The sequence below is a fragment of the Podarcis melisellensis genome, assembly GCF_964234715.1.
Source record: "Podarcis melisellensis genome assembly, chromosome: 13".
NCBI lineage: Eukaryota > Metazoa > Chordata > Lepidosauria > Squamata > Lacertidae > Podarcis > Podarcis melisellensis.
The window spans coordinates 32,863,888-32,886,839 of NC_138545.1; the positions used below are offsets into that span (position 1 = coordinate 32,863,888).

The following is a 22,952-nucleotide window of genomic DNA, read 5'->3' on the forward strand; positions in this document are numbered from 1 at the left end:
GTCTTAGCATGCCCCTGATCTCCAGTCCCATAGCAATAATCAGAGCCTCTCTCATCAGTTTGGGATGAAGGGAAGCAGGGCCGTCTTTAGCATATGCACCACTGGGGTGCAAAGATCCGCCCAGCGCCCCCAAATTTTGACACGACTGATCTTGTGACTAACTACTTTCCGCATTCCCACCTGGGGAAAGGCAAGCGCCAGGCGACCTCCGCGCATGCCCTGGGTGAAAACCGTGTTGTGCGTGGGACTGGAACTGTGGAAAAGCCACGTGGAGCGCAGCTCTGCACGCCAGGCTCTGCAGCCCGGACCAGCCCAGCCCGGGGTTGCATGGCGGGGCTTCTTACGTTTCTCCTTCCTCTCTGGCTGCCCGTTCAGAGCAGCGGGTTGAGGTTGGTCATTCTGGGGTTGAGGTTGGTCATCCTGGGGGCGGCGCGGGGCCTTCTCCTCTGGCGTGCCCAGTGCACATGGACAGTGGTGGCGGCACCCCGGTACCTGCTTGGCTGTGTCTGGCAGGTGGGGCATTGCAAAGGTGAAGCGAGGCGAATTGCCGCCGGGCCCCACAGCTGAGCAGCCTGGGGAAGGCGCTGGGGGAGGGACCACCTTCTCTGCCAGATCTGGCCAACGCAAATTTGGAGCGATGTCAGAGTCCAGCTGCACAGTCACCGGGTTGCAGTCGGTGGCAGCCTGGCGCCCCCCAGAATTCAGCGCCCGGGTGCCCCACACCCCTTGCACCCCGGGGTAAAGATGGCCTTGAAGGGAAGAGTGTAACCTACCCTTCCCCAGTGCCCCCACACAGTAGGATTTTCAGGAAGAATTCAGTTCCATATGCTCAACGAACCTCTAGCAGATAACACATATGGGCGACTCCTCCCCACCCCAGCAAATACCACCCTGTCTCTTGGAGTACAGGAGAAGGAACAGAGGGGCAAAAGGAGCAGAGAGCTGCCCTCCCACAATGTGGTCCCTTCTCCTAGCAGGGTAGCTAAAGAGAACAGGAGGAACTGCATCTCCAAAAAAAGAATGCATCTATCTGCATAACATTTGCACATGCCACTTCAAACGTATAGGTGCAAACTTTGAAATAACGGCTATAATTTATTGAATTAGAAATATAATTTATTTCATGATACTGGGGAAGATTTTGGCCAGGTGACCTGAGTGTCTGCTCAGTCCGCTGCCTAGGTGTTGCTCAAAATTGTTAGGTTGGCAGACCATCCTTTTTACCTTTGCTCAGAATTGACGGGCAACGTCAAAGCCCTTCCTGCTCTCCTTTTTTAGATTTCTTAATATTTAAACTGGACTTGGGTCAGACAGCCCTTCAAAAAAAGAAGACAATTTTCTGCAAAACAGGACACACCACCCTCTTATATAGTCTAAAATATATAAGTCTAAAATATATTGACACAAAAAAGGGGCAAAGGGGTGAACAGGAAAAGGTGCTGCTCCAATCCGATGGAAGACATTAAATTTGGAAACGCTTGAGTCAAATTTGACATGCTGCTGGATTTTGAAGGTGTGTGAAACTTCCAGAGCCGAGCCAATATTTCTTGACTGCACTTGTGCAAGCGTGATGTTTGGAGTGAAGCTTGCAGAGGCGTTATCAATAAAACGTGCACAGAAACACGGCATTCATTGTTGTTTTCTCAAGCCCAGCCCTCACACATGGAGACAGTTTCTTCAAATCAGGTTGCTTAGTTTTGGGATGTGCCAAGGGCCTTCTGGCGGTTCCCTCACTTCAAGAAGCAAAGTTACAGAGAACCAGGCAGAGGGCCTTCTTGGTAGTGGAGCCCGCCTTGTGGAATGCCCTCCCATCAGATGTCAAGGAAATAAACAATTATCTTACTTATAGAAGACATGTGAAGGCAACTCTCTTTAGGGAAGTTTTTAATGTTTGATCTTTTATCGTGTTTTTAATATTTTGTTGGAAGCCACTCCGGGCAGCTTCCAACAAATAGCAACAACATTACGATAATGAGCTTCCACAGCAGCACTGACTACAGATGTATAACAGGCTAGTTTTAGGACTTTCCATGGCAAGGGAAAATCCAGATCATGTGTAGATCTCCACCCTGTCTCCATCCTTGCTCCTTTTACCATCTAGTCCAATGGAAGAGTTCTGGAGGACTCAAATAATATGCCTCAATTCTGTGACATTTTAGTTGGCCTAATAAAGGTATTGCCTGAATATTGTCTTCTTATGGACCAATATAATCCTGTGGTAACAACAACAACAACTTTATTTATACCCCACCCATCTGGTTGGGTTTCCGCAGCCATTCTGGGCAGCTCCCAACAGAATATTAAAAACACAATAAAACATCAAATATTAAAAACTTCCCTAAACAGGACTGCCTTCAGATGTCTTCTAAAAATCAGATAGTTGTTTATTTCCTTGACATCTGATGGAAGGGTGTTCCACAGGGCAGTCTCCACTACCGAGAAGACTTTCTTCCTGGCTCCCTGTAACCATCACTTCTCGGGCTGAACAATGGGGTGGAGATGCTCCTTCAGGTATACTGGGCTGAGGCCATTTAGGGCTTCAAAGGTCAGCACCAACACTTTGAATTGTACTCGGAAACATACCGGGAGCTAATGTAGGACCGGTGTTATATGGTCTCGGCAGCTACTCCCTAGTCAGCAGTCTAGCTGCCACATTCTGGATTAGTTGTAGTTTCCGGGTGAAAGGTGGTATACAAATTTAGTAAGTAAATAAGTATGTTTACCTTTACGTTTTAAAAACGATATCCCCCTTCCCACCTTGGACTTAAAAAAAAAAGTTCTAACCTAAAACCAACCTCTTCTTGATTTACAATCTTAATTTGTTCGTGGCCGAACGCTGATGAACCATCGATCCCTCTGTGTCTCGACCACAAGCCTGCCTATGTGTCTGCCTATCTCTCTACTCTTGCCCTTTGAATGAGCAAGCTCTTTCTGCACCGTATAGAAGTCCTTTTAGGCTCTTCCCCGCCCCCCAGTCACACTGCTGAGAAATTGTGTGTGTGTTTCATAGTGTCCTATATCTGATAAGTCCATCCTCCCCCTGTGCGTTGACCAACAGCTGCTAGCCAGTGTAGTAGTACATAAATAATCAACAAACAGGTTGTTCCCCATGCGGTGACCCTGTTTGGCTGCTTCAGATCTGTCTGTTCCAGAGTTCAGGCAAGCACAAAAGCCTGGGTCCATCTGGAAAAGGGCACACTCTCCAGGCCGTTTGTGAGCATGTATGTTGTTCATGCGTCTTAGCTACGTATCCATTTCAGCTCTCAGGAAATTGCATCCCTGACAGTGACTCTTGAGTTTCTGACTTGCAGAATTTAGATGTAGTTAAGGGCATGGATTCCAGTCTATAAGGAGGGGCAGGTTGTTCCTTGAAAGTTCCATTTAAAGGCGAACCAACCTCATTTGCTCTTCCTGAAACAATATGTGAACTGAATCAGAGTCACCCTTCCAAATTTGCACTTCTCTGGTGTCAAGGAGATAAGTAACTATACAACCTTTAGAAGACACCTGAAGCCAGTCCTGTGTAGGGAAGTTTTTCAATGTTTCATGTTTTATTATGTTTTTGTATATGCTGGAAGCCACCCAGAGTGGCTGAGGCAACTCAGTCAGATAGCAGGGTACAAGTCTTCTTCTTCTTCTTCTTCTTCTTCTTCTTCTTCTTCTTCTTCTTCTTCTTCTTCTTCTTCTTCTTCTTCTTCTTCTTCTTTTGCAAATACAGGTGGCACTTGGTCCTGGATTTTAGGCAACTTTGGATCTTTGGGGGGGGGGCAACTTTGGGGTCTTCCTAAAGAAAGCTCAACAACTTACGGGGTGCCCTGGTTTTTACTTTTTGAAATATAGCAACGCTCTTTCCACTTCCTCTCTCAGCTCTATGTGCTTTTCAAGGTTCAGATTAATTCTACTAGAGCCAACAATTACATGGAAAAAATAGAGTGTGTGTACATGTACACTCACACACACTGATCTGACTAAGGGCTCTGAGAAGTGATCAGATGACGTAGTGCCCTTGGCACTTGCTTAAAAATAAAAATGTAGTCATGGGCCTAAAATGGTTTGCAACCCCTGCTCCTCAGCACTTGGGGCAGCATGCTGTGAGGAGGTCTGTATATTTGAATCATCATCATCATCATCATCATCATCTGTATATTTGAATCATCATCATCTTCTTCATCTTCATCATCATCATCATCATGTTCTACATAGTTTGGATTAAATTCTTGCTCCCCAATGAATAATAGTCTTAATCATCTCTTTACTCTCCTACATTTTATGGCATGACCCAACATCAAATATTATTTTCCTGCTGATGAGCACAGGTTGCTCCTGGGAGCAGTTATTTACTCATATCAGCCAGCTGTGGCAGTGTCTGTAGCAACCCTGTGACTCTGCAGAGGACCCAGGTGTTGTGTGATGCTGTAGCCTCTTGGGCTTGCCGATCAGAAGGTCGGCAGTTTGAATCCCCGCAATGGGGTGAGCTCCTGTTGCTCTGTCCCAGCTCCTGCCAACCTAGCAGTTTGAAAGCACACCAGTGCAAGTAGATAAATAGGTACCACTGCGGCGGAAAGGTACATGGCGCTTCTGTGCACTCTGGTTTCCGTCACAGTGTCCCGTTGCACCACAAGCAGTTTAGTCATGCTGGCCACATGACCCAGAAAGCTGCCTGTGGACAAACACCAGCTCCCTTGGCCTGAAAGCGAGATGAGCGCCGCACCCCATAGACACCTATGACTGGACTTAACCGTCCAGAGGTCCTTTACCTTACCTTTACCTCCTGTCTCCTACATTGCATGCCTAACTGCTTGTGTTATCTGTTCCAGGGGAGTTCTGAGGATGGATGTTAGAATCCAGAAGATTGACATAAACCAGTGTGCCAGTGGACAGGGATGGTTTGCAAACACCCACCAGTGTGACCTCAACAGCACACAGGTAAGGAAGTTCTTACAGCTCTACTGCCAATTAATCTCATGTGTAACAATGTTAGCTAGCAGCCTTTTCTTCTGAAGTACCCATCCTCTAGAACTCCCTCCCTAAAAAGACCCATAACTCCTGAAACCACCTTCTACCTAACACATACGTGCCTGTGGCGTTGCTAGGTGCTGTACGTCACACAGCAGTGCCACAGTCAAAACTCAGACTGTGATTTACAATCTCTGTGATCAGTGGGGTCTGGTGCCCATTGTGACTGGTGAGGCAGGTGGCAGGGAGCCCCACAGTAGGCGGAACCAGAGCCAAGGACAGGAAGAGCCAGCTAATACCTGCCACAGGTCAGGAATCACTCAGTTCAAAGGTGGAGTTAGGTCTTCACAGTGGTACCTTAGGTTAAGAACTTAATTCGTTCTGGAGGTCTGTTCTTAACCTGAAACTGTTCTTAACCTGAAGCACCACTTTAGCTAATGGGGGCCTCCTGCTGTTGCCGCGCCACCGGAGCACAATTTCTGTTCTCATCCGGAAGCAAAGTTCTTAACCCGAGGTACTGTTTCTGGGTTAGCGGAGTCTGTAACCTGAAGCGTCTGTAACCCGAGGTACCACTGTATTAGCAAAAACACGACCTCCACAGACTTAGCTGGGTGTCAGGCCCAATGAGCAGAGCAACTCATTCCTGGCGGCCTTCTTCAATGAAAATCAGTTGTTGAGATGCCTCCACACCAGGACTTTTTTCAAGTGATCAGAGACTTTGCCTGTGTGGAGCTAAACTCTTCTCCTCCCTTGTGCCTCTTCTGGTTCTGGGAGACAAGCAGGGAGGAAAGCTTGTTGCAGCAGGAGGGGGCTTCTGCACCAGCCGGACTCCTCTCTGCCTCTTGGCCTCACACATCCCACTTTCCTGCTTCGGCTTCTGTCTCTGATTCTGAACTTCTCTCTGCCACAGACCCTCCCTGCTCACTAAGCCCTGTTACCTCTTCATCTTCCAATACCCCCTCTTCCCAGCCTGCTCCCTCTTCTCCCTCTGACCACTAATCATTGTCCCACCACCACTCCCTGGGCTCTGAACCTTCCCCAGCTGGTTCCTCCCACCATTCCTCTGCATCCAACCAGTCCAACCAAACCACCAGCTGGCTGATATACAAATGAACCAGCCTCCATTGTCCGAGATTAGGTATCTGTGTCCCTCCAAATGTTATTGGACTTCAGCTGCTGCCTGGTGTTTTGCTGCCAGAGCTGGAGCACCAAATCTTTACTAGCAAGGAAAACGAAAGGTAGAGGACCTCTCAAAGTTTTGCCGAAGGAGGAATTCTCAAAAGTTTCTTATTTGGCCAGGACAAAAATCTGTCATACGGTACGATATGTTGACAGCTAAGTCACCATATGCGACAAACACTCCGCACATTACATCACTTCGTACAAAATGTGTAAACATCAACAACACATAAATCTTTAAAAACCAAAGAAATGTGAAATAACATTGAAAAGAAAGAACGCAGGCTGGCTATACTTGGGGGCTATATGTGACTAATTTCTTGTCGACGCTTGTAAACTTTTGTGCAAATGAATAAAGGGATGTTAATGTAATATGCTAAATGGTTATTGTTGCTTACCCTTGATTAATTACGGTATGTTTCTTGCCAATTTGCAAAACGTGTTTCAAACATCTTGTCTCGCACACACTCGTTTAATCCTCCTTCCTTTTCAATGCAGCTCCTGCCATTAAAAGTTCATACAAGTGACTTACAATAAAAAAACTTACTGATGTTCTAGGCACAATTCAATTGACCATTTATTATATCGTTTCATAGATTTTTGCTGCTGTCGAAAAGCTCTGCTCAAAGCACATAGGGTGTTTTCTCTTTGAAGAAACCTGCAGATTTCTTCTTCTTCTGTGATCTTCCTTACTGCCACAGGGATAGCCTGGCTGAGTCTCCACCCCCCCCTGCCCCCTTCAATCTGCTATGTTGCCTAGTACCGTTCTCAGCCAACATCACTCTTCTGCCTCTCTGCCACTGCCTTCCTCCTGCTTCTTTCCAGCATTCCTCCTGTGTCTCATTTCCCCTTTGCTTCCTGCCTCCCTGCATTATCCCCCCTTCTCTCTGCCGACCCATCTGCCTCCTTCAGCTGCTCTGTACCTTCACTGCACAGCAGGGGTTTAATGTGCAAATCTGCATTTAAGCACCTTTTGCCCGAGGAGTGTGTGTTGGTGCCTGCGTGCTGCTGCGATGAACATTGGGCACGAAGCCTACAATGAGCAGGGACAGGATGGTTTGTTGTTCACGTGGTGGTCTGTGTGTGCTACAAATTGGGAGCCGTGTGACAGGAACCAGCTTGGGAGGTCTCCCAGGCATGCAGACCAGTTGGTGCAAGGAAGCCGGGAAAGCTTTGAGGGGGACCAGAGTGGAATCAACTGCCTGGCAATGTTTGCAGCAGGACGTAAAATTAGTCAAGTTTTGATTCAGGCAAGATGTATTTGTGGCAAAGGCAAAAATAGAAAAGAAAAATGGTAGTCAAGGTTGCAGTTCACTGAACAGCTCTTCAGAAACCATGGCACAGTGGCGCAGCACTCAGTGGTGGTTCTGGGTTCAAAACATGCACACACATATCTCTAGTTGGCTGTGAATGTCTCCAGTCTGAAATCCTGCTGTTGCTAGTCAGTATAGACCAGACATCTCCAAGCTTTTCAGGCCCAGGGCCCACATTTAACCCAAACATACATTTGGATGACCTGCTGCTTAATCTAGTGCTGCTCTTGCAGCCCACCTGGGATCAGGCTGTGACCCACCAGCCGAAGACATTTACCAGTTGAAGACCAGTGTAGTATGCAGTACTGAAGCTGCATGGACCCATTGACTCAGTGGGGGGCAGATTCCTCTGTCCCCATGAAAAGAAGCAGCAGAATAAATGATGGGAAAGGAGCCTTTGGTCCTTTGTGCATTATGTGCACCAGGGGTCAGCAACCTTTTCCAGCCGTGGGCCAGTCCACTGTCCCTCAGACCATGAGGTGGGCCGGACTATATTGGAGGGGGGAGAACGAATTCCTATGCCCCACAAATAACCCAGAGATGCATTTTAAATAAAAGGACACATTCTACTCATGTAAAATCACGCTGATTCCCAGACCATCCGTGGGCCGGATATGGAAGGCGATTGGGCCGCATCCGGCCTCCAGGCCTTAGGTTGCCTACCCCTGATGTATACACTATACCTTCAGCTTTTTATCGTGCAGAATTTGGGCTACAATGGTGCAGAACAGCAGTGTACTGATCTTTGCACCTGAAGATAAATACTTCCTTTGCATATACAGTGGTACCTTGGAAGTTGAACGGAATCCATTCCAGAAGTCCGTTCAACTTTCAAAAAGTTCAGAAACCAATGCCTGGTTTCTGATTGGCTGCAGTTGGAGAATGAAAAACCACTTTAAACAAGAGAAAGGTCTCAGCTCACCTCCCGCCCTTGTCAGAGCAAGTGGCTCTTGAGGAGTTTTTCTTGGTGCCATGACAATCAACCTGTCTTGTCCCTCAGGCTCCTCCTTGGGATCAGAGCAGGAACTTACTGTAGGGTTCCCTATCAGATTACTTTCCATATGTATGGAGACATGTTCCTTAAGCATAACTTAATTCTTTTGGGCAACTTGTGTATACAGTTTAATCTTAAGGCCACCCCAGTAGTTCTTAAAGGTAGATAACGTTTTGAACCCAGAGTTATTGGCTGTAGTCATTCTTAATACGTAATGATGCCTCTGGCCACTTCTAAAACTTCACCAAATGTTTGACTTTATTGGAATTTTGGTGACATTTGCTGTTTGTTTTACATTGCAAATGAACGTGAACTGAATGTTCTAAACTGGAAACAGGTGGGATTAACGTCAGCAATACAAAACCCAGGCGTTAATGGTTAATATTTCCATAGCAGAACTTTCCATGACATATTCCCTTTATATAAGCCCAGTGGTTTTTTTCTGGGGGGATGCAGGGAGACGCATACCCCTAAACATTTTGTGAATCTAAGTTAGGCCTCATTGAGGGGCAGTATTTCAATATGAAACGGCACGCGGGTGGCGCTGTGGTCTAAACCAATTAGCTTCTTGGGCTTGCCGATCAGGTCAGAAGTTCAAATCCCTGCGACAGGGTGCGCTCCCTTTGCTCGGTCCCAACTCCTGCCAACCTAGCAGTTCAAAAGCACGCAAAAAAGTGCAAGTAGATAAATAGGTACCACTCTGGCAGGAAGGTAAATGGTGTTTCCATGCTCTGGTTTCGGTGTTCTGTTGCGCCAGAAGCAGCTTTGTCATGCTGGCCACATGACCTGGAAAAACTGTCTGCGGACAAACGCCGGCTCCCTCAAGCGAGATGAGCACTGCAACCCCAGAGTCGTCTGCGACTGGACTTAACTGTCAAGGGTCCTTTACCTTTACCTTTTTATTTCAATATGAGTAAGAAAATGAGAGCACCCCTAAACATTTCCTTAGGGGAAAAAGCACTGTATAAGCCCATCACACAAAGGACCACATGGGCATCTTACAGTCTTCAATTCAGCATGGGAGAAATTATTCTTTATTGCCACTAAATACCGGTATATCTATCAACATCTCTGTCTCTTGTCTTTGGGCAATAAAATCACAGAGAGAGAGAGAGAGAGACAGAGAGAGAGAGAGAGGCGCCGAAGTATTGTTTAACTTTGTTAATTTTACCTGTGATTCCTGGCATGATAAATACTGGCATGATTTTTATTATGTCATTTAGCAGGGCATGAGGGCAGAGGTCCTCCCCAGTTGTTTGTCCCTGGCACCCCTGGTATTTGGAGGTTCTACTCTGTGAACATGGCTAATTGGTATTAGCCATTGGGACCTGCAGCAAAATGTTACAGTGTGAAATGCTCCTGTTCAGGATACCCCATTGCATTCCTTCACCTGCCAGTATTGTTTTCTTCCCGCCCCCAGCAGTCAGTTTGCATTCTGTGGCCGCCAAATGTGCTCAGTCCTCATAGGACTGTTGTTGTTTTTAGTTCCTCTCCCTTTCTGGTATTTTTTATTTTTTTCAATGGATATATTTTGTACTTCTACAACCCTCAGTATTCCCCTGACTCTGCCGATAGCTCCCCTACTGTGTGAGTATAGGACAATTTTATCTGGAGCCCCCTAGAAAAGGAGGGAAGGATTCTAGACTAGGTATAGGGATCCTATCAAATTCCAGAGGTTGATGAACTGTAACTCCCATGATCCACACTTGTTTAGAGCTGATGGGAGTTGTAATTCAGTGACAACTGGGGGACCAAAGATTCCCCAGTGCTGCTTCATGAATTCATCTATCCCTTTTTCTAAACCACCTGAGCAAGTGACCATCAACAGATCTGGTGGCTACGAATCCCACATCCAAACCGCTTCTCAAGTGTGTTGGGCCCCTGGCTCAGATCAGTCGGCCTCTTGACAGAACCCTAAAAGCGCCACTTAAGGCAGCCATTACACCTCGCCTAATGGTAGGGCCGGCTTCACCCACAGCACTTGGAATGTACAAAACCCAGAGCCTTCTCTTTTGCATCCTTCCACTTCTGATTTAGCAAGGCCTTTTCATTCTTCCTTTCTTAAGGGAGAGAGAGAGGAAACACGGTCCAACATTGTTAATTAACAGCTCGCATCTATCTTTGGCTGATTTCCGTTCCATCCTCCTTTTCTCATGCTGGGTAAATACCAGCGACACACGCTGATCATTATGTGTGTGTAATTAAATCATTTCTTTTGAACCATGGGAGCCCTTTAAATATCTTCTTCCGCGGGCGCTTCTGACTCCACAATCTGTGAGAGCCCAGGCCTTCCTCCCATCTAGCCACTCCATCCCAAAACGCAGGCTCCCCACCGCTCATTTCCTCCCCCACCCCACATTTTTCATCTGCTCCCTGGCCTCTTTTGCCCCTTCCCCCATATTCTTGCGCCTTATGCTTGCTAGCGCTACCCTGAATTCCTAGAAGAACAGGCTTCCACAATCTGTTCCTCAGACAAATTAGGACAACATTTTTGGTCAGGGAGCTGAGTGGATGAAATTTCGCCCCATCACAGATTCCAAAATGGATCATGAAGCCTAAGGGGCCCTGAACTGTTTATTGAACGTTCATCCTGATTTGCTGGCACAAAGTTTGCCCAGAGGTTCGATTATGTCATCTTTATTTATTCATTAAATTTATATGCTACCCTTCCTCCTGAAGGAGCCCAGGGCAGCAAACATGTCAATAAACAATTCTTGATTTTTTTAGAAAGCCTAATAAAAGCAGTTAAAATGTTGGCTTGTGAGTTGTGCATTTGAAACCATTGATTTTATTGTATTGTTTATTCATCGTTTTAGACTGCACGCCCTTCAGAGTAGATTAAAAAAAATATATGCACAATGCCATGTATATTTATAGTGCTATGGTGCTATGGACATAAATGTTAATCATAATATTCCAAAGCCAGTTAACATTATAAAAACATTATAAAACATTTGATAGCATCGTCTTGACCAGGGATCTCTGGGTTGCCAAGAACTGTTTCTTTGAGCCATCAAATGCCTCTGTAAAGAGTATGTGTGCATGTGTATATACAGTGTGTGTAAACAATGTGTGTGCATGTGTATATACAGTATACATAAAGTCATACACATATGTATATATGCACATATATGTACACACACACACACATTTTGTTTTGAGCATTCATTGTTATTTGCTTGTGGTTTCTATACCCTGAAATGGGCCTGCAACCTGTCAGAATAAGGCAGGTCCTGAGGCCATAACAGAAATATTCCCATCCTGAGTTGAATCTCAGTGTACAAGCAGGATTGCAGTTAGAGTGGAACTCTGCCCCATTCCTACTTCAAATCCCACCTCAATCCGATCCTCATCATAGGCGCCAACTCCTAGGGGTCAAGGGTCTTCAGACCCCCCAGTAAAATATTTGAGGGGGCCGGGACATTGCCATTCAAATGGTGTGCGTGCACCGCGCCATGTGATTGATTATGTGGGGCTTACCTGCCACCCAATATTTTATCCAAGCTGGCACCCCAATGCTCATCGGAGCCTTGCATTAGCCGTTCTAACTCTACATCTCTGCTTGAATTGTGCCTTGAAAGGCTACTGAACTTCAGCTTAAGAGGCAACATGAGTCCTCTGAGCATGTGCAGGGTGCCTTTCTTCATCATCATCACACTTTTTAATGGCATCACATACAAACATCCAAAACAAATCAATACAGGATTACCACTTCCCCAGTGGCACAAAACATTTGCTAAACGAAAGGAGGCAGAGCAATCTATGGTCACATCTCTAGGTCTCCAGGGAGATCAGACGTCTGCAGTGTATTTCGACGACAAAAAACCGAATAGAGATATTTGGCCACTAACTTGGTGAGCTCCTGATCATTCCCCAGTAACAGAAAATGTATGACCTCCAACTCTGGTTTCCATTTGGGGATACAGAGTTGATCTAGAAATTGCTGGCGGAGATCAGCATATAGTTTACAATTAAGAACCATATGTGTAAGGGTTCCCACCAGGTGGTCTTCACATGGGCAAGTTCTTTCTCCTTCCACCCTGCCTGAGAACCTTCCCCAAAGGATATGAGGGCGATCTGGCTATGACATCTGTTACCCCACTGATCACCAGGGTTGATTCAGCTGATCTGGCTGGCTAGGCGGGTTTCCCTTCCCTCCCTCACCGCTCCATGTGCGTCCCTCCCAAAGCGGCGCACTGGGTGGAAGAGGACGACCATCCCAGAAAGAAGGAGTGTACCGTTCTTTGGTCAAGGGTGTACGATAGCTGCGCTCCCCTGCTAGATCCTCCAAACAAGAAGCCCTTTCTTGCAAATCTGGGACAGGAGAAGCAGCTCCTGGGTCAAGAGTGCGATGGTAGCGTGCAGGGAAATTTTGCATAGGGAAACAGTTAGGGCCAGAGGTGCCGGCTTGTGAGTGGGGGTGATGTCATTTGTGTGACATTGTGACGTCCTGACGCCGCACACGTGAGCATCGAGCCTCCATCCCTAAGCTGGTCAGAAACTTCCCAGGCTTTGTGAAAGTGTTGCCAGGGCTCTGACAAGATGCCAGAGCCCTTCTGCCTACTTCCGAAAGCCGGGTAGGCTTTGGGAAGATGGCAGAATGGGTCTTGGACCCATCGGAGCTTTGCACCTCCCTCCCTAAGCTGGGCAGAAGCTTCCCAGGCTTTAGAAAGGAGACACCAAGAACATTTAGGGGACCAGCATAGTCCCCTTAGTCCCATGACTGTTTGCCATGGAGGTGTGACTTTCACTTGGGTTCGTGTGGCATGGTGATGCATCTTGTTTTAGGCAATCAATAAAGGTAAAGGGACCCCTGACCCCAGTTGCGGACAACTCTGGGGGTTGTGGCGCTCATTCTCGCTTTATTGGCTGAGGGAACCGGTGTACAGCTTCCAGGTCATGTGGCCAGCATGACTAAGCCGCTTCTGGTGAACCAGAGCAATGCACGGAAACACCGTTTACCTTCCCGCCGGAGCGGTACCTATTTATCTACTTGCACTTTGACGTGCTTTCGAACTGCTAGGTTGGCAGGAGCAGGGACCGAGCAATGGGAGCTCACCCCGTCGCGGGGATTCGTACCGCCAACGTTCTGATCGGCAAGTCCTAGGCTCTGTGGTTTAACCCACAGCGCCACCCACGTCCCGATTTGGGCAATCAATACAATATGCTTTTCTTTACAGTGCCCACACTTCCAGTACCATTTTGCTTGTTTATTTATATGGTCCTCTTCCGCCCTCCAGCTATATGCAAAACCTGTCCTTCTATTACTATAGATTTTCCCATTGTTGCTTGGGTCTTGCGAAAGTAGATTTGTGATTTCCACCATACAGACCAGAAATTCGCCTTGCTTAAACCGACTGCCAGCTTAGGACACTTTGCTGGAAATGGGAAATATGTAGTTTTCAGAGCAGAAAATCATGGATATTCGTAGCATTCCTACTCCCTTGCCATCACTGCCTGCCTCAAGCGATACTGTCTCTCTGCATCACTCAGTGAATTCAACAAGATGTATGCATTGACCAAGCAATTGATCCCTCCCCACCCCCGCCATACATTGCCACACAAGGAAATCAGCACTCAATAGTTCTACAATGCCTTTACTAAATTCATCTTGCACTCCTCTTACTGTGATTGCTTTACTCCTGTGCTGGTCGCGGGGGGTTACCGTGCGGCATGGTCCGAGTCCAGTCTGAGGTCGAGGGTGTGGTATGGAGGCTGTCCGTCAAGGCTGAAGCGGGGTCCAAGGCAAGGAGTCGGGTGTGGTCAGGAACTCTGGCAGAAGAGCAGGATGGGGTGCCTGAGACCCCTAGGAAGAGGCCTTGGCTGTTAAGCTGCTCAGGGACCTACAACTGACAACACTCAATACCCTTAACAAACTACAGTTCCCAGAATTCTTTGGGGAAAGCCATGATGTGTAGAAGTGATATGGTTGCTAATACTCAGTTCATATCTGCACAAGTTGGAAAGTTGGTAAATTTAATAAGGATTCATATGCCCCTACACCCCCAAATAAGATTTGGGCCACCCCATATACGTAGCTCCAGGACTAGGGGAATGCTGAAGATACACAACGGTTTTCTGCAGGCAAAACTGATGATTTTACACAATTTAATGCTTGATGTCCCCAGGTGATAATTACAAGTAAGGAACTAGGGGTATGCTTCACACAGTATGTCTTCGGCTGAGAGTTGTATCATTAGTTGTATCCTAGAGAGTATGGGGCTGCCAAGGTCCGATGCCTCCCTGCAAATAATAACCGATAATAAAAACTGGGGCCTGCATGCATCAAAGTAAGCTTTGAAACACTCCAAAACATATACGCACTCCTCCAAAACAGCGTCCCTTCCAAGAAGGCATAGAAGCACATCCTGCCTAACACTTGGCGCAGAAGACACTTTCAGGCTCTTGCCCCCATGTAAATAGTCACCCAAATAGGTGAAGCTGAATAAGGAATCAGGGCCTGTGCACGCCAAACTAAGCTTTGCCCCCAACCAGAAATTGTACCCCCACACCTCCAGGTTAGTGTTCTCTCTGTGGTGGCATAGAATTGCTTGTGGCTAGCGATTCGTTTTCACACTGGACACAACTCTATTTTTGCTTTTACAAACGACCCACAATGCATAAGGGTTTTGTTTTGTTTTTTCGGTTCTTGTTTTTTTAAAAAAAGATAACGCTCAAAATCCCAAAATACAGTGGTACCTCGGGTTACATATGCTTCAGGTTACGGACACTTCAGGTTACAGACTCCGCTAACCCAGAAATAGTACCTGGGGTTAAAAATTTTGCTTCAGGATGAGAACAGAAATCATGCTCCAGTGGCACAGCGGCAGCGGGAGGCCCCATTAGCTAAAGTGGTGCTTCAGGTTAAGAACAGTTTCAGGTTAAGAACAGACCTCTGGAACGAATTAAGTTCTTAACCCGAGGTACCACTGTACAAAACTTCCCAATACGTGCGAAGCTCTGTTTCAACATCAGCTTGTCTCCTTCCTTCCCATGGCTCTGATGTCCGAAACTTGATTTAGAAACTAGTGACAGGAAAAGGTCCGTTTGCAAATGCAGGAACTTCACAGAGTCCGTTCCCAACGAACACACAGATGGTTCTGTCTCTCTACCTCTCTCTGCACCTTCCTTCTTTCCACAACACCGCCCCACTTCCTGAATTAGCGTATCTTCTCCTGCTGTGTGGAGTTTAAGGGGTTTCTGGGTCCTTTTGGCGTCAAAAGCCCTAGGAGGCTTGCCCCTGTGGGCACTCGTTTGTTGGTCACATTTGCCGTGTCCTTTTGGCTGCGTTCTGCTTCCCAAGGGATTAGTATGCGCTTTGCGGCATTAGTGATCCATTTAGGTTTTAGGAAAAGGGGATTTGGCCATTCAGCATTTGGCTATTATTATGCTTAAATGTTTAACCACTGGTGTCCAGAAGAGGTGGGGTGGCTTGTCAACACCAGCAGAGTAGCGAGAAGGAATTGTGGGTGGCGGAAAAAAGGAGTGCCTTGGATGAGGCTCAATTCACTTATTTCTAATTTAATCTGAGGAGAGGTTAAGATGAGGTCTCTTGGATTATAAAGGAGGACAAATCTGGGGCTTTGGGGAAGGGATGTAGTTCAGAGGTAGGAGGTCTGCTTTTCAAGACCTTCTACCCCAGCTGGTTCAATCCCCAGGATCTCCAGGTAGACAAAATTAAGCTAGTCATTGTTTCCCAAACTTGGGTCTCCAGCTGTTTTTGGACTACAACTCCCATCATCCCTAGCTAGCAGGTCAGGGATGATGGGAAATGTAGTCGGAAAACAGCTGGAGACCCAAGTTTGGGAAACACTGAGCTAGATTGAGCAATGGTTTGACTCAGTTTCAAGTAGCTTACCTATGCTCCTCTGTCTTAATATTTTAAGGCTACCCTCAGAGGTATTGCAATGATAACTTGAGAGGAGGGAGAAAATAAATTCTGTTTATATTTGTAGGCCAACCTACCTAATTCACTGATATAATACACAAACCACAAGCATAGTCTCCTTCCAAATTCACTCTTATGAAATGCAGTTGTCCAGCCAAGTAACGTGTATAAAAATACATATACTATGGTAAAGTGTGCATATGTTAGTGAAAGTAAAATGTAAAAGTGCATTATATTAGGGGACATTGCTTTGCAAAAGAAGAAGAAGTCTATATCAGGCAAAAATGCATAGAGATATGTGTACATTGGGATAAATTTGTCGGAAAAGGCTGAAGAATTTTCATGACTTTCCCCCTCTGAAAACTGATGTGGAGAGAGAGAGAGAGAGAGAGAGAGAGAGAGAGAGAGAGAGAGAGAGAGAGAGATTAACTCACAATTCTGCATTCCATCTTTCAGTGCATCCCGCAGGAAAACAAGGGTTTCGTTCTTGGAAAATACCTTTGTCAGTGCAAACCAGGTTTCTACAGGGCAAGTAGAACTTTCTCATCATCTAACAATGGTAGGTAGCAGCACTTATATGGCTTTTCGTGAATGCTTCTTCTTGCAGAACTCTGAATTGTGTTTGGAAATGTACTAGGAGCCAATGTATGTCTTTCAGGACCAGTGTTATATGGTCTTGGCGGCCACTCCCAGTCACCAGTCTGGCTGTTGCATTCCTCTCTTCTCCCAGCGTCTTACGCTGAGAGATTTCCCTTTTCCTGTCTCTCACACAGGCTCCTTCAAACTGTACATCCCCTTCATCTGCATGCAATTCTTACCCAAATACAGTAAGATAAAATAATAATAGACATGATAACAGAATGCAGAGAGAGAGAAAGATAAGAATAAGAACAGAGTAGGAAGAGAAAGATAGATAGATAAAGGTGACTGCTAACTATCCATTTGTCAGTTGTGCCAGCAAGTATTCCTCATAATAGTCCAATGTTCAATCCAGGGTAATATCCATTTATTCCTCGCCCTGCTGATGTTTTCTCAATGTTCAGGCATCAGATACTCATTACTTTTCCTTCCCGTCCAGGAAGGATGAGAGATTCTCCGCCACTGTTTTCTGTCCTTATCTCCTAGACAGACTTTTTTTTTCATTTTCTAGATTTCTAATCTCTCTCTCCCCACACCCAAGTATTAAAGGAGTCATGGTTGCTTTTTCTCCCGGGAGCCTTCCAAACCACTATTTTTTAACACGCTTCCTTTTGTAATTCATTCTCCCTGCCCGCAGGAGAAAGTGCTTCCCGGTATGGAGTGACGGATTCCGAGAACTTGCTGGAGTGCCTCCCGTGCCGCGAAGGATGTATGACCTGCACGGATGGCACCCCTTGCCTGATCCAGGAAGATTGGTCCTTGCGGGCTGCCGTCTTGGCATTCCAGGCCTTCTGCATGCTGGCTGTTTTCTTCAGCATGCTGGTCTCCTACCACTTCCGGAAGAGCAAGGTAAGGGTAGGGATGGCCAGTGGGAAGAACTAGCTGGGTTTGCACTTAAAGAGGCCCCAGACAGGAATAGGAGAGGGGCCAAAGCATTAGCTGTCTCTGGTTTACTTTGCCATAAAATAAAATAATAATAATACAGTGGTACCTCTGGTTACGAACTTAATTCGTTCCGGAGGTCCGTTCTTAACCTGAAACCATTCTTAAGCTGAGGTACCACTTTAGCTAATGGGGCCTCCCGCTGCTGCTGCACGATTTCTGTTCTCATCATGAGGTAAAGTTGTCTACCCGAAGTACTACTTCCGGGTTAGTGGAGTCTGTAACCCGAAGTGTTTGTAACCTGAGGTGTTTGTAGCTGAGGTACCACTGTAATAATAATAATAATTTATATGCCACCCATCTGACTGGGTTGCCCCCATGTCAGAGGCCAGACTGAGGATTACAGCTCTGATGAGGAATGGTGGGAACCTCCCCCTCTTCCTACTCCAGACCAGGATCCTGAAGCTGCCCAGGAACAATGGAGCAGTATAGATTTAGAGACTTGGTTTGCCGAGGGACATAGTTCAGAAAGCAACAGCTGGGCAGAGCTGAGCAGGGAACAGCTAGGAGAAGCAGAACAGGAAGAGAGAGAGATAACTGACTCCCCTTCACTGGAAAGTGTCCAGCCTCTCTCTCCAAGGGCAAGGAGAGTTGATAAGGTTGCTACGCAGAAGGCTCAGTGGTCCTGAGAGCAGGTTGCAAGAAGGGGGAAGTAGGAGGGAAGCTTAAATGGGAGCACCTTCACTCCGAGAATGGATGCTTTGTTCTTTTGCTGTGATCAGCAAAAGGGGCGCTTTTCGCTTTGTCCTGCTTATCAGCAGTTGGGGGGGGAGCCAAGCCCCTGGAGCCTGACACCTGGCCACTTTGGGTGGCTTTCCAACAAACTAAACACAGTAAAACATCAAACAATAAAAACTTCCCTATAAAGGGCTGCCTTCAGATGTCTTCTAAAAGTCAGATAGTTGCTTATTTCCTTGATATCTGATGGGAGGGCACCCCACAGGGCGGGCGCCACCACTAAAAAGGCCCTCTGCTTTTTCTCACCATCATTATCCTGCTCAGCATCGTTCTCTAACTTGAACATTTGTGCCATCTCCAAAGCCACCATTCTTGGTTGCCTTGGGTTGCTCCTCCTTTTATGTTCATTTCTCTTCCCCTAGAGAATTCGAGCTTCGGGAGTCATTCTTCTGGAGATGATACTCTTCGGCTCGCTCCTGCTCTACTTTCCTGTGAGTGTCTGGGTTCGGAAACCTAATGGGTTGAGTTTAGGATGGCCAGGGTGGTGCAGTTGTTATGAATGCTGGGCTAGGCGATAGGGAAAACCAGGGTTTAAATCCCAACTCGCCCATATAGCTGACGGGGAGACCTTGGGAGACCTTGGGCCGGTCACTCTGTCCCAGCCTCATATTCGTATAAACGAAATAAATAAATAAACTGCCCTCCACAAAAGCAAATGCATCATTGGAAACAGAGGACACCTCTTTGCATAACATTTGCACATACTTGTGTATGTTGCATGGTCCTACCTTGTGGACATGCTTCTGGGACGGGCTCTGCATGCAGTTTGACTTCAGAGTCCTCCACCTCGTCCGCCGAAGAAGGGGAATCTGACGAGGCAGGTGAAGAGCTCTGCAGGGCCCTGAAACCCTACCCACTGACCATCAGAAATTCTCCCACCTCTTGAGATTTCCCTGGGTATCGCCTGCATGTGTTCAAACTAGGTTTTCTCAGTCTTGAGGACTAGAAACTTGCTGGGGTTTTCTCAACAAACCTGGGTTTCTCAAGCCATTGAGTTCTATGTCCCCAAGCTGATTTCTGCACTTCATGGAATATATGCAGTCCTCGTCATTTGGTGGCTATTTAGCCATGAAAAGCACAGCTTACAGGTTGAGAAGTTTTGCATTAACCAACAGAAGCGGATTCTGGGAGCTAACAGCAAAGGATGGAATTTGTGAAAGCCCTGGGGGTATGTAACTAGCCAAATACCAAAGAGAGCAAGCTGAGTCTGAGAGAGACTGAGCATGCCACCTTTATCTTCTCAGCTGGGGAGTGTATTCTTTGTCACTCTTGACCTGGTCCTCCTAACAGGTGAGGCCAGGGAACAATTTCCTCCACTGTTGCCCCTCTCTCCCCGAAGGGCCTCTTCCTGACCCAGTGGGGCCAGTTGTCATGTTCTTAATATTGGGTTTCTGATTTTTTAAAAATATGATTTTTATTAAGTTTTCCATGTTTCATTACATTTCCATATCAAAAATCAAAAATCCATAAATTATTGCTGAAATAAAGCATTGACCTCTTTCCCTCCCTCTAACTGACTTCCACACAACTTTACCAATTTCTTCACATTTCTATAACAACTTTTTTACCTTACGTCCATCTTTTAGCATTCACCTTCTTATATGTAAATCAGCTTCCTACATTGGAAGATTGGCAGATAAAGATGGTTGAATATGTGGAGTTGGCAAAACTGATGGGGAAGATCCGGAATCGCCGTGATGAACTGTTTCAAAAGGACTGGAGCAAATTTATACTCTATACGAAAGAAAATTGCAAACAGTTGAAAACGTTTGTAGGTTTGAGTTGAAATGTTTGGTAATGGGAAAATAAGGGTTTCTGATTTTTCTAGAGGCAGACATGCCGGCAGAGATCACCCAGGTAAATTTTGGCCCACCAGGACATGATCCAGTTCAATTCTTGCAACTCTCGCAAGAGAGACAGAACATGAGACTCTTAACCTCAGGGTCACAGGTTTGATTCCCACATTGGGCAAAAAGAAAAAAAAAAGGGCGTTGCGGAGGGGGGGGTGTTGGACTAGCTAGAGAAGCCCTATGTAAAAAGCCAGTGTCCTCTCAAACATATGCATGTGGACCAGTGTTGCTTGTTAAAAGGGTCCTCCTGATGTTCATGCCATCTCTGACCTCTCCTTTCATACAGGTGTTTATCCTCTACTTCAAACCGAGCATCTTCCGCTGCATTGTTCTGCGCTGGGTGCGCATGCTGGGTTTTGCCATTGTCTATGGAACCATCACCCTCAAACTGTACAGGTAGGATTACCTTGAGGGCCACGGGCCACGACTGGTGTTGTGCCTTTATTTTCCAAAAGAGGGGGTTGCTTTGCAATATTCACTCTGATCCCCAGGGGCTTAAGAAAACAAAGGACCATAAAAAAATTAGCATTTGGGCCCAGATCCTTTTAGCCCAGCATATTGACTCTAGTCAGAGAGATCTGAGTAATTCATATAGCTACACAGTGCGCCTTTCTTGGCCTTTATACCACCTCGACTTCCCCCAAAAGAATTCTGGGAATTGTGATTTGGCAAGAGTGCTGCAAATTCTGATATGGCCCTGGCCTTCACACAGAACAGCAATTTCCAAAGTTCCCTGGGAATTAATATTAAACTAGGGTAAGAGTGTGTATAGTTATAAAAGTGAATCAGGGCAAATTGCATTTTCTGTTCCTCGTGGCTTGAGCCTGACTTTCTCCTGCCTTTGCAACCCATTTGATGGATATTATATATGGGCCAACAAATTGATTGTGGATTTGGTGGTGTGCTGGTCCCGGGGGGGTTACCGTGCGGCATGCGTCCCTTCATATGGGTTACCCATCTTTATTTTTATGCCCAAGCCTGGAGAAGAGGAGGTTAAGGGGTGATATGATAGCCATGTTCAAATATATAAAAGGATGTCACATAGAGGAGGGAGAAAGGTTGTTTTCTGCTGCTCCAGAGAAGCGGACACAGAGCAATGGATCCAAACTACAAGAAAGAAGATTCCACCTAAACATTAGGAAGAACTTCCTGACAGTAAGAGCTGTTCGACAGTGGAATTTGCTGCCAAGGAGTGTGGTGGAGTCTCCTTCTTTGGAGGTCTTTAAGCAGAGGCTTGACAACCATATGTCAGGAGTGCTCTGATGGTGTTTCCTGCTTGGCAGGGGGTTGGACTCGATGGCCCTTGTGGTCTGTTCCAATTCTATGATTGTATTGTATGATTGTATGTACATTTACTCAGTTAAACAGGTACTCATCTCCACCTGCTCCTTATAAAAAAAGTGGGTTTTTCTTTTTTAAAAGGAAACTTTTTAAAAAGCAGCCTCAGGAAGGAGAGAGGAAACCAATCAATCCCCAGCCTATCAGTGCTGTATTTAACTAGCTTTTGCAACAAACAGGAAGGGTAGCTCAACCCAGAAGAAGATTGTCTGACCAAAAGCCGGCAAGTGTGCTTCCAAAGCAAACTCACCGTTAAAAAGTGTGTACATATGGATGCAATCTATGGGTTGTGTGCAGTGGCAACCATACTCAGAGTAGATCCATTGAAAGCATTAGATGGGGAGGAAATGCCCTGGAAAGTGTGGGATGACATCTGCTTTGATGCAGCAGAGTCTAACCTCCCTGCAAACAAACCGGAACAAATGCCCATCAAATAACCAGTGTTGTCTGATTTCCCTGTAAATCAGGATGATTCACTCAATAAGCAGGTTTCCCTGGAAGCACCCAGTGATCAATGTCAAAGATGGTTTGGTTCCAACATTGGTCGGCTACGACTACTTCTCCCTTGAGCAAACCCTTTCTGTATATATATCTCATCATCACCTTCCTCTTCCTCAGACCACCTCTCCCTTTCTCCCCAACAGGGTCTTGAAGGTCTTTCTCTCCCGTACGGCCCAGCGAGTTCCTTACATGTCCAGCGGCCGGGTGCTGAAGATGCTGGCCTTGATTCTGCTCTTGGTGCTTTGGTTCTTAGCAGCCTGGACTGTCGGGATGCTGGAGAACATAGAAAAGAACATCCCGCTGGTGGTCCGCTCCCAGACCACAAGGGGCCTCCAGTTTTACATCTGTGACCACGACCGCTGGGACTACATGATGGTTGTGGGTGAGGACCCCTAATCCGATGGCCTGAATTAATCAGCCTCTGGCTTCTCTGCCACTTACAGGCTCCCCTTGGTCCAGTCCCGCTCTCTTTGGGGAGACCCATAAGGTCTGCTAGGGTTCACTTCCTCCTGTGCTAGTAGACCTAAACCAGGAAGCAAGCTGCCGCGATCATGAATGTTTGGCTTGTGTGCTGGTCCCGGGGGGAGAAGGTACTGTTACCGTAGTCAAAGTTC

The 22,952-nt window shown here is 46.5% G+C and overlaps 1 protein-coding gene across 1 annotated transcript in view; it reads left to right on the top strand.

The window, feature by feature from the left end:
• The window catches only part of GPR179 (G protein-coupled receptor 179), a 40,867-nt gene that overhangs the window by 4,612 nt on the left and 13,303 nt on the right, over positions 1-22,952 (top strand). The window contains exons 2-7 of the mRNA XM_081885542.1: positions 4,818-4,926; positions 16,787-16,889; positions 17,607-17,818; positions 19,012-19,080; positions 20,786-20,895; positions 22,482-22,720. Coding sequence (XP_081741668.1) covers positions 4,818-4,926; positions 16,787-16,889; positions 17,607-17,818; positions 19,012-19,080; positions 20,786-20,895; positions 22,482-22,720 — 842 coding nt within the window. The remainder of the gene's footprint in view (positions 1-4,817; positions 4,927-16,786; positions 16,890-17,606; positions 17,819-19,011; positions 19,081-20,785; positions 20,896-22,481; positions 22,721-22,952) is intronic.